The sequence below is a fragment of the Moschus berezovskii genome, chromosome 21 (assembly GCF_049115385.1).
Source record: "Moschus berezovskii isolate FMDL1 chromosome 21, NW_MosBer_1.0, whole genome shotgun sequence".
NCBI classification, from domain to species: domain Eukaryota; kingdom Metazoa; phylum Chordata; class Mammalia; order Artiodactyla; family Moschidae; genus Moschus; species Moschus berezovskii.
Genome location: NC_142480.1, coordinates 29,930,599 through 29,942,988, shown reverse-complemented (window position 1 = coordinate 29,942,988; position 12,390 = coordinate 29,930,599). Strand labels below are relative to the sequence as shown.

Sequence of the window (12,390 nt, the reverse complement as noted above, 5' to 3'; positions counted from 1 at the left end):
AGAGACATATTTGCTGTGCTCCAAGTGTGCAAAGAGAAACAAACAGGCTCCCAACAGGGACACAAAGGATATGATGAATGTAAAACACACACGTGAGAGCCGGTATGTCACAAGCACTATTTCCAAAGGCATTTTTCATTTAAAGATTACCTGAAAAGCATTTTACACAAGGTTATGAAAGTTTATATAAAATTTTTCAAAGGATCTTGTGGTCCCAAATTTTCCCACCTCATAAATATCTTACTAGATCAAAATTTTATAAGCATTCTTGGCAAATATAGTTGAAAATCTCATTTTTAAAATGTATTTTTCAAACATGTTTTTAAGTATTTATTATAAAATTTTCATTCAGTAATAAACCACTAATGAATTTGACACCTGGTGTACAATATAGTTTATAATCAAGCAATTTGAATAATTAAATAATTAAGTAATTTGATTAAATAAAGCAATTAAAGCAATTAAATGATCTGGGTGAAAAACACAAAACCCGCTTAAATACTTTGGTAATCTAAATTAAATTTGTATATAAGTTATATATATGCAAGCATGTAATAATTTAATTCATATTTATAAACTCTAAATGATATATATGATGTTTGGAAGTATATATACACATATATATATGTGCATATATGTATATATTATTAAAAACTGAGATAGCTTTAAAAGAAAAATATTCAGCATTAATTATCTAGATTCTAGTCTATTCTAATGATGAATAACTATAGAGTTTAACCTTATGAAATGTTAACTAATTTTAAAAAATCTTATCCTGGTAAAATTCAAAACAATACAAAATGATTTACAATTCTGTTTATTAAACTTGTTTAAAAATGTCTATCCTGTAAATAGTATGATTCTCATATTTAAAAGCAAGAATAACCACTAACTTATAAAATCAATACTCACAAAAATTCATATGAAATCAAGAAACTTCAGAGTTGGAAAGATAATATGAGAATTATTTGAAAAAGTAAATAGAATTTGACTTAAGCACCTTTCAGTAAGAGTATTATTAGTTCTAATACAACTTTCTAGAATAATATATAATCACACACATGTATTCTGAATAGTCACCAAAATATAATATATTCTACTAGCTACTGATGGGATTTAATGCCTGCCTTACCCTAAGAGGTTCACTTCATGAAAATACAAGAAACTCCCCCCAAAAAAGTCTTAGTAACAGAGTATGGACTTTTCCTATTTATCGAAACAAGCATTCATCTGACTTAGATATCTGGTTTATGCTGTAACAAAATTTAAGTGATATAAAGATCACAATAAAATAGTTTCCAAACAATAAATTTAATTAATATGACCTTTATAGAGATGGCTTCAAAATGTATTACCCCTCTCCACTCCAGGGATTTATTTAACCTAAATGTTTCATAATTTTTATTTTTTCTCTTTGATACTTACAATAATTACATTATAAAATGTTTTTTTGTAATATCTACTGTCAGAGTGAGTAAACATAGGATTTCCAAGCTCACACCATTAGCTTATTTCAGAGAAAAAAAAAAGTACTTATTTTAAACGTTGCACATAATCATCATAATTTTTGCTTTGCTTTGAGTGTCTGGAAAATCCAAATTTAACTTTCTTAAAGAAAATATTTAAGTCATATCCACAGATATATATGGAAATATTTAAAGTACTACATGATGTTTTTCTCATGACATTTGCCAGTGTCACTGTGACAATACATCGCCACATATGCCATTAATGCCAAACAAGTAAATACCTTCATCTTTTCATAAGAGAAAATTGCAAACTTTCTCCCACAATAAACAGTCAGCTATACCACAAAGTACTCTAATAATCTTCAGAGAAGAATATCTGTTTCCAAATTTTGACAAACTATGTTTTGCAACATTCACACATTAGCTTGTGCTGTTCTGGCTCCATGACCATGATGAAACCTCACAGATTTTAAAACTGCTCTGAGCTCACAGATAAGAGCAAACTTAAAGCTGTTGGATATTTGCTGAGGCGCTGACCAACCTACAGCACAGGCCCTGAAGAAACGTAGTCATCAACACCCTGGCTGTGTTCTTCCTCCCGGGGCACTGTCTTGGATTAACACTGTTACCACTTCATCCTTCAAATTTCTCATGTACACTGGGAAACAGATAAACAAAGAGGCCATACCAGAAGGGGCTCATCGGGGGCACTGGTGGAGAGCTCGGCAGATGCTGTGCGGACAGTGCCGAGCCCAGTAAGGGAGACATTCGAGAGCCTTCTCCGCCTCACGCCACTGCAGTTGTTGGGGATTTTAAATGCACATCTCTTGTGGTAATTCAGCCCACATCCTAGAAGGAGAAAGCAAAAATGACTTTTGTTCAATGATAAATTAAAAGCTACTCTAGTATATGGTATAAATTATGAATTTTGAGAAATAGTACTGCTTCCATTTTTCTTCAGGCTGTTTGAAAATTTAAATTTTCTCTTAAGCTTTTTCTGAGCTTTATCGTCCCAATATGTCAATAAGCGGGGTTTTGAAATCTGATGTTATTGGATGAGCTCAGCAACCAGTCTGGTTATCAGTTTTAAAAATGTTTTCTAACATAAAGGACTTGGTCTTTGAGGGATCCAGCAACAAAACTCCAAAGAGATGACCTATTTTTAGCTGCTATAAGTTCTGTTGTGAGGGAAAATTAATCATAATGTTTCACAACTTCTGAACTATACTGATTTGAGTCAAGACTCTACAAAACTTGTTTGTCTACCTGGCCTTGGACAATTTACTTCACCTCAGTCTTTCTGTTGGTAAAATGGGGATAACAACTACCTTGTAGAATCATTAAGAAAATATGTAAAATATCTCACATGCTAGTTTCCACAGGTAAATAATTAGGAAAGCACTGTTTTTCTCTCAACATTTCTATTGTTCATAGTTCTTGCATTGTAGTCTTACCTCAAAATTTTCCCATGTGTCACATAGTAGACAAATTTTCATACAACTACCCTTTAGGTAGACTTTCTTCTACCTTTTTACAAACAAAAATTCAGAAATTATGGTTACCTCATTTATAGGATTCATCATGAAAGCTTGGGTTTTTTGGTCAACATTCAAACAGCTCTATCCTTCCCTACTCCGCCTCTTAAATAGTAAGATCACGGTATAATCTGGTTTGTTTTTAAGAATACATCATGGTGTTCTAGAAATTGGATTGAGCAGTTCAAGGAGCTCTGTCCACAGAAGACGATACAACTATGATCTTGGTGTAGAAAGCTTGGTACATGTTCTAGTTGGTCACTTGACAGCTGGGTGATCTTGGATGGTTTGATTAATCTTTTCAATCTTAGCTCATTTCAACATTTGTTGAACGCTTATTATTCCAAGTTCTAGCTTAAGATATAAATTGTAATGTTTAGTCTGTTAGCAAAATAATCAACACCTTATAAGGGAGAAACATATCCACAAAATACAGGGGAAAAGATAGGAGAATCTGGTTTCCCAGATCAGAGCTAATATGTTGAAGACAGGAAATGAACAGAACAGAATCCGCGCACTCCCCAGATCCATGGAAGATATCTGAGGGAAAGAAGAAACTGCAGAAAAGGTCACAACACAAGCAGGTAACCCCAGCACGTATTCCATTGGGCCAGGAAGGGAAATAACTTTACCTTCACATTTAAGGCCTTGACGCACCAGCCCCCACAGCATTTCTCCACAGTGATCACAGAAAGCTGGAGCTCTGTATGAATGAACAAAGAGAGTGTGGGGGCGAATTTGAAAGTCTTCAAAGGTGGCGGAAGCTGTAAAAATGAAAAACATTGAAAAATAAGTTGAATGAACACCCTGATCTGCAGATAATTTGTATGCATGATAACTACTATGCAAGTATGTATATAACTCTCGGCAAAGTTAGGAAAGATGCAACACTGCTTGACTTTTAGTCATTCCACTCCATTCTTCCCAACCACAGCTTTACAAGTGGTGGCACAGGAAACTCTTTCTTGTCTTCCTGCTTCTCAAGGTCTCAGACCACTTCAAAAATAGCCAAATGGATACTTGTATATATATGGCTGAGTCTGTTTGCTTTCCACCTGAAACTATCATAACATTGTTAATCGGCTATACTCCAACATAAAATAGAAAGTTTAAAAAAATAGCCAAAACACTAGAAGAATGAATGAAAGGATAAGTCAACTTGATTTATAGATAGGGGATGTTACTTGAAAATACTTTGCTTCTTCTCTTACTTTAAATGAACCCGAGGTATTCAGAAATATTAAAGGAAAATAAACTCTTGATGAATTTTATTTAGACAGATCAGAAGAAAGTGTACTTTAATATGACCTTGAAGAGAGGTACAGTAGAAGGGTGGGGTCCAACTGGAACACAAGAAATCTAAGTTTGGGGAGATAAAGTTGTTTGAACTCTTATGCAATATAACCAAGCATTTGAATCCTGACCTAAAAATAACAAGCAGCCTCTTCACCAATGTGCCAAACAGAGGAATTTAATATACACACTGCTGAACTTCAGTCCACTTTGAAAAATATACTTTAGAAAATCATATTCATGCTATAGGGTATTTTTATTATTGCTTATTGTTATTTATTCTATATGATATTCATACAGAGTGTTGAAATTCATTATTTTTTAACTATACTTTTCCTTAGGATTTTTTAATTATGTTGTAAAAGCAGTTTATGTTTCTTTTGGTGTTGCTTAAATCAAGAAATAGAAAGGTACAGAGAATACAAAGTGAAAGGCCACCCCTTTCTCCCAAATTCTAATGAGTGGGGCTGTATTTTCTAGACCTCTTTGCACACATAGCCTGATCTTGAGGCTGCCGAGTACAGCCTGGGAAGAGCTGACCATAGACTGAGACGAGCTTGGGGAGGCTGTGCCATTATCTGAGTGACACCTCACTTAATCATCATGAGCTTCAGTTTCCCACACACAAAAAGAAAGGGCGGACTGATGGTGACTTCTCTTAACCCCTGAAGTGTAAACTTCCGTTAATCTTAGAAGAGGACCAGGTGCACTTAATTTCATAAGGTTTTATGCCAAGATAATTTTGTGGGAAACTTAGGTATTACACAGATCATTCTACTCGACCTTCCCTTCGCTTCCTCCTGTTTGTCTTCTTGCCTCGCTTTTCCAACACTTATTAAACGCCTTTTCCTTGTTGTCTGTCAATGGCACCAATCCAGTTTAAAAATGTAAAGATAAGCAAGACATATTTACAGAGCCTACCAGACCAGCAGGAGACAGATAAAAACAGATTTTAAAAACTCCATAATAACTTTTAAATAACTTAAAATAACTTTTTAAGGTTCAAAGAAGCTACCAAGTTTGGCCTAAATTACTAAATAGGACTAAGACTACAGCCCACAAGTGTTTTGTCTCCGATCCAGGCTCCTTTTCATCATTCCTGTGTTACATCTCATCTTTCCTAACTCTGCCCCAAGAGTTATATCCAACAGCCCCACTGCGCAAGAAATAAACATCTGCAGTTTCCTACTGGTGCTTTGGATAGCAAGTATGGGCCAACAAATCGCCAGTGGAGAATACTTAGGAAGTGCTTACCTTGCTAAGTATGCAAAGTGTGACAGAGTGAATGCTGACGCTGTAGGCAATTCACCCCTGCTAGACAGATGTCCAAAACTAGGAGGACAACTTTGAGAGTATCATATCCCTCAGGGCAAATGAAAATAGAACATGCAGGAAAGCGAAACACTTTAATCAGAAAGAATATTACTGACAGTTCACAGAACATATAATTGGACCATAAAAGGAGATGAAAAATTTTAATGGGTTGGTTTTCCCTTGAATCTTGAATAAAAGTACTTTATTCCAAATTAATGTGCTTTATTATTGGAAATAAACTATCAACTTAATAAAGGTACAATTTTTACTCAAAGGAAAGATAATGAGAATGATAATACGGTTAAGGTTTATTGTACTCTTACTTGAATACTGGACACTACACTAAGAGATTAAAGTGTGGGAAGAAGGAGCTAATCAAAGAACTGTAGCCAAGTAACCTGCTCTAGCATTACCTACAAGGAGTTCTGATTAATGTTAATATTTCTTACAAAAAGAATTTAAAATGAAATAAGATTGAGAAATTGCATTATTATGTTTCTCACTTCAAGTTTCACAATATTACAGTCAATGCTTATTCTAAGTAAATCAGTAAAAGGTATGGTTTGAGTACCAATCAATTTGCTTCTATAATCTGGTCAAAATGTGTCTAATTTTGTAAATGCTAACTCCTCCTTAAAATTGGTCTCTCACCATCATGGACAAAAATTGTTTTTAAAACATCAAAGAAAATAGCTAAAGAAAATATTTTGTGCCAACCATTAACTCCTAACTTCTCCCCTGCCTCTCCCTCCACCCCCTACTCCCACTGAATGACACCCAAACAAATGTGGCAATACCATGATAGCAATTAGTTAAATAATTACAGTAGTTTTCAAAATAAGGAATCTTAGTACCTGACAATACTAATACCTAGCTGCATTCAGATTTTTTGAATTAATCAGAAAGAACATAAATAATTAAAAAGATTTTCAAAGACACCCCCAACCCAATTTATGTCAGGTACATTTGTTTTTTCACTTTTTGAAGGGGATTAACATTCATAAGCAGTTAGCACCCTTGACTTATGTTTAAATGCCATTTTCTAAAGTTCAATTTTAATTTTAGAATAATTAAATACATTTTTAAGATAAAACTACTAAGTATGGTGAGGTTTCACATGCATTTGAAATCAAAGCACAACATCAATTCATTATGAATTTACCTGTTTCTGCACCCTGGGGGAAATCAGCATTAGCTGAGTGTATGCATGCCATCTTGCCTAATCACAAAATTGCACTGCAGAGATAATCACTTAGCACAGGAAAACAAAGTGCATGCTGTAATTCCATTTCACTTAAGGTTTGGAAGCAAAATGGACAGAGAAGAACAGGAATATTAAAGTGTTTAGAGATTCCAAGAGAGGACAATGTGCTATCTGTCTGGATGTCACAATCAATCAGGTGACCTAAATTAAAACAAGGCTACACACTAAACACAATGGGCCCCTTATACTGGTATTTGTATCTCTGATTTGCTCTATTCACAGTCTATTGTTATACTCATAGGTGCAGGAGAGGAGAAAATGGCATGCTTTCCTTAGTCATTGAGCATTTGAAACAGGTAATTGAGCCAAAAACTCTAAGATAATCAGTACTTCTTTTAAGGCTCATTATAAATTGTTGCACAAAATGGAATAAACTGTTTGGTTAGCAGTACAGAAGAAATTAGGCTTCTGAAGCAAAATAAATAATCTCTGGAGGTCAAGTTTATTTGCATAATAAAATAAAATAATGTCCCATCTTGCAAGATCTTCAGTTAATTTCTCTTACTGGTAATTTTGGCAACTGGGGAGAAGCATTAACTCTTTCTGGCACAGACAGGTTGGAACAGGTATAAGAAGAAGAAAAGCTTAACACATTTCAAGTATCATCTCATTCAATTTTTCACAAGGACTTTATGAAGTAGATATTATTATCCCCACTTTACAGATGAGAAAATTGAGTCCCAGAAAAATTAAGGAGCTGTCCTAGGTGACACAGGATCTTGATTCAGACAATCTGACACTTGACATACGAACTCTGAATAAAATAACCATATTCTCTATTAAAATTCTGTGGATTATAAATTTTCTGCATATTTAATGAATTACTAGGAAAAGATTAAAAAAAAAAAAAAAGAAATACTGCAAGCAAATATAACACACCACTAAAGGCTTCCCTGGTGGTTTAGACGGTAAAGAATCCGCCTGCAATGGAGGGGACCTGGGTAGTCTCTAGTTTGGAAGATCCGCTGGAGGAGGGCATGACAACCCACTCTGGTATTCTTGCCTGGAGAATCCCCATAGACACAGGAGCCTGCGGGGAGCTACAATCCATGGGGTTGCAAACCTTGGACATGACTGAGCGATAAGCACATTGTAAGGTGCATCCTTACCTCAGAGTTGCAAAAAAATACTGAGTAAAATAGTCCATGAAATAACATATAGAATGAAATTAATTCAGCTTATGATCAACATTCAGAAAACTAAGATCATGGCATCCAGTCCCATCACCTCATGGCAAAGAGATGGGGAAACAGTGGCTGACTTTATTTTTTGGGGCTCTAAAATCACTGCAGATGGTGATTGCAGCCATGAAATTAAAAGACGCCTGCTCCTTGGAAAGAAAGTTATGACCAACCTAGACAGCATATTAAAAAACAGAGACATTACTTTGTCAACAAAGGTCCATCTAGTCAAGGCTATGGTTTTTCCAGTAGTCATGTATGGATGTGAGAGTTGGACTATAAAGAAAGCTGAGTGCTGAAGAATTGATGCTTTTGAACTGTGATGTTGGAGAAGACTCTTGAGAGTCCCTTGGACTGCAAGGAGATCCAACCAGTCCATCCTAAAGGAGATTCTGGGTCTGGAAGGACTGATGTTGAAGCTGAAACTCCAATACTCTGACCACCTGATGCGAAGAGCTGACTCATTTGAAAAGACCCTGATGTTGGGAAAGATTGAGGGCAGGAGAAGGGGAAGACAGAGGATGAGATGATTGGATGGCATCGCCGACTCAATGGACATGAGTTTGGGTAACCTCTGGGAGTTGGTGATGGCCAGGGAGGCCTGGTGTGCTGCAGTTCATGGGGTCACAAAGAGTCAGACACGACTGAGCAACTGAACTGAACTGATGATCAAAAATTCTTTTAATACGTTTCTGCATATTCTTCATTTTTTGAAATCCTCCTCCCTCCAAACAAACTGGAGTTAGTAACAATAACTGGATTTAAAATCAAAGGTGATGCATAATTAACAGCCAACTGGAGTTTTGTTTCTATGTGATAACCAGTGTTATTCAATTGATAAGTCTGACCCAAAGTAAAATGTTATAAAGCTTTAAAAACTGTTAAGATTTGTTGTAGATAAATTTGTTTTTTCTTAACTTCTAGAATATTGAAAATAGCTTCTAAATACCACACCCCCAAGGTAAATATACATACTCATCAATTTTAAGGTATCCAAAGGTTAAGAAACCATATCCATTTTAACAGCCTATCCTTCATCCATACACACACATAAAAGATACACATAAGTAATCCTCTGCCAATCATGGACAAAATCCTCTGCCATATGAGAGTTTTCATTCATGTGAAAACTATTCACAAATAAGTTTATTGCATTGTAAACATCTCAAATCTTTAGAAAAAATTTTTTTTAAATATTGAGCCTGAATACTACTCTGTAACTTCTATTTGGTGTTGACAGTTTAAAAGCAAGCACTTAAAATTAAGACTTTTTGTGTCTTAATTCATGTAGGTCAAGCAGGCTGAGTACCTTTATGCATACAGTTGATAAACATTATGTTCTACTAATGTATCTAGAAGCTACTACATAGTAATGTGTGTATATATACACATATATTGTCACACAGTATATACTGGAAATAGAAAAATAACAAGGAATGGTATCTGCTGTGGAGGGTTCAAAGTCAAAATGAGGATGAGAGACCCATAAATAATCATAATACAAGATGCAGAGTGAAAACACAAAGGAGAAGGTAGCTGAGACCGCCTGGGTCTATCAGGTCCATCATGAGGGAATCACTGAAGAGAAATCTCAAGAGTGAGGAATATTTTGAAAAGCAGAAAGAGGATAAAGGAAGAGAGGAAACATTTTATATAGCTTGATTTTATTTAAAATTATCTACATATTTCTCCATAAATATAATTTTGTGGGTTCTTGACACTTCATCATCCTTGGTGTAGTGTCAAGACAGTTAGCAAGGGTGACTCCAACGCTGTCCGTGATACAGGTCACTGAGAGCTTGCAACAGATCATTCTCATGCTATTGCCCATATATCTGACTGGGTATCTGGATACACTGTCTATCTGACTACACTGGTAAAATTCAGATCGGGCACGTGCACTTCCTCTCCTCCCCTACTCCACTTACCTAATACACAGGCACACAAACACCCTAAGATGGGCAATTTCTCTGTGCTTCTCCACTGGTCCCAGTCTCTCCAAGATACTGCTGTACCATATATTCTTTTCCTCCATCCACCATTCAAGTTAATCTCATGGTTCATGTTTTTGTTATACCTGGAGACATCTAGAGTTGGGAAAGTCCCTTACCTCTCCAGAAACAACAGCATTCAACAAATTCTTGTCGAGACACTTGCAATAGTATCTTTTAGATGACTGGAGAGAAAAAAAATGAAAATTTCAAATTTTCACTCACATATGACCAGAAAAACTATCAGTGAGGAGCGATGATGGGAACTTGGGAGGCTGGGAATATATCATTCCAAAGATTGTAGCAGCCAAGGGAAGAAACATAAAATTTATTTAGCTATGCTGATCAGGCAGTTCAGAGAGTTCTGGGAAAATATTTTATAAGTCTGTGGCCAGAGACTCTTAAAAAACATATATGCCTCCAAGTGGAATAAAAAGGTCTCACAAGCTAGAGGGACAGCACAATAACAAGTCACCCTAATTAGGGAGAAGGCGAGGGGATGGTACCTAGAGAAACTGACGTAACTTCCTAGGGAACTCTGACGGGCTCAAACTAATCAAGGGAGGGCATTAACTACAGAAGAAGCAGCAGTGTCAGGGTAACAGCAAACAGTGGCCAGGCCAGTGAGAACCAGTCTAAGAACGCCAACACGAGGAGAAAGTGGAATCTTTTAAAAAGCTGGAACAGAAAAAAAGATCTTTTGGTTACTTGCTGTATGTGGAAAGAATGAAGCAGAGACAGGCCTACACTATGGAAAAATAGTTTAATGCTAATAAAGTAGGAAAAGCCAAATTATTCAACTACAGTTTTCTAGAAGTGGACTATCTATATTCAAACTAAACAAAGGGAAGAAGAAACATCAAATATACTCAAGAAGGAAACAAAAGTCTAGGGTAGAGAACAAAGATAGTCTAAAGGCTTTAGATGGACTGTCTTCAATTGACCCTGGCAAGTTATATAAATTTATAATCTTATGAAAACATCTACCATAATATTCTTAGAGAATCTTGTTGGGCTTGTGGAATTATGCTAAGAAAAACAGAAGAGGCCCTGATAAGAATGGAGAAGTTTTAAAGGAGAGTTAATGAAGAAATTTAGCCCTAGTTTATATCAAAAATCTTTATAAAACTATGACCTTTAAAATAAGTGGTGGTTGTATAAGAAAAACAAAATAAATATGATAGAGCTGATAACACAGAAATCCATTCTGTGTGAGTGAGTTAGCAAAGTTGCTTGGTCGTATCCGACTCTTTGCAACCCCAAGGACTGTAGCCTACCAGGCTCCTCTGTCCATAGGATTTTCCAGGCAAGAGTACTAGAGTGGGTTGCCATTTTCTTCTCCATTCTGTATATGAACTTAAAATATGATAGAAGAGATACCATAAATCAACACAGCAGGGAAACATAATTTAACAAATGATTTAACAATTACTTGGGGGAAAACAATTTAGATACTTACCTCCTATGTTATACAAATAGAAAAATACACATATATATTATATATACATAAAATACCTGATGAGTAAAAAGTTAAAATAACAAACCATAAAAAACTAGAAGGAAATATAAATGTTTATCAATCTCTTGAAGGAAAAAAGACTTCAGAAAGTAAGTGACATTTATAAATCTTCAAAGTAATGGAAGAAATCAAATGGAAAAGGTTTATTATTAGCAGGATAATGTAGCTGGCACTACTGACTGACCTGGCCTAAGAGTTAGGTAATAGTCTCTTTAATTTAGCATGTTTATTATAATAATTATATAGGCTAGGTCACAGAATTATGTTTAATACTTCTAAGTATCTAGAATATAATCGTCAACATTCAAGGAAAGACCTCTACACTTCTTAGATGTCAGGCAGGGAGGTGACAAGGCCTATGTTCTAGCATGAAAACTAGGAAAATTCCCAATATTCATTCATTCCTGCTCAGAAAGAAACAGATCCTTCTTCCTTGTCTTTCATTTTTATTTTCAACTAGAAACAAGCAGCAGGACAGTAGGAGTTTTAAGGGCTAAAATTCTGCTCAAGAAACAAGATGTACTCGTGAACTTGAAGAGTTCACATTTGAGCAATCCATCCTTTGTTTCCCTCCCAGGCAACTGAGCTCTGTGGCTGATGGGGAGCATCTGCCACAGAACTAGCAATGTCTCCTGCCAGGAAGATGCTACCAGAATAAAAGATACAAAAGGGCCCTCTGTGTAACTTAAGCAAGAGAGTTATAAGAACAAGTTACTATGTTCATCCCTTCCACATTAAGAAGACACCAAAGACATTCACATTAACACTCCCTCCAGCACACCTTTTGATCCAGTCATTACTGATGCATGCCTCCCTGCCTTTCA

General features: G+C 35.6%; 1 protein-coding gene across 2 annotated transcripts in view; it reads right to left on the bottom strand.

Moving 5' to 3' along the window:
• The window catches only part of PRKD1 (protein kinase D1), a 360,671-nt gene that overhangs the window by 82,933 nt on the left and 265,348 nt on the right, over window positions 1-12,390 (bottom strand). For both annotated transcript variants that reach the window (XM_055418185.2, XM_055418186.2), the window contains exons 3-4: window positions 3,637-3,768; window positions 2,158-2,318 (exon numbers count right to left, since the gene is read on the bottom strand). In XM_055418185.2, the coding sequence (XP_055274160.1) occupies window positions 2,158-2,318; window positions 3,637-3,768 (293 nt within the window). The remainder of the gene's footprint in view (window positions 1-2,157; window positions 2,319-3,636; window positions 3,769-12,390) is intronic.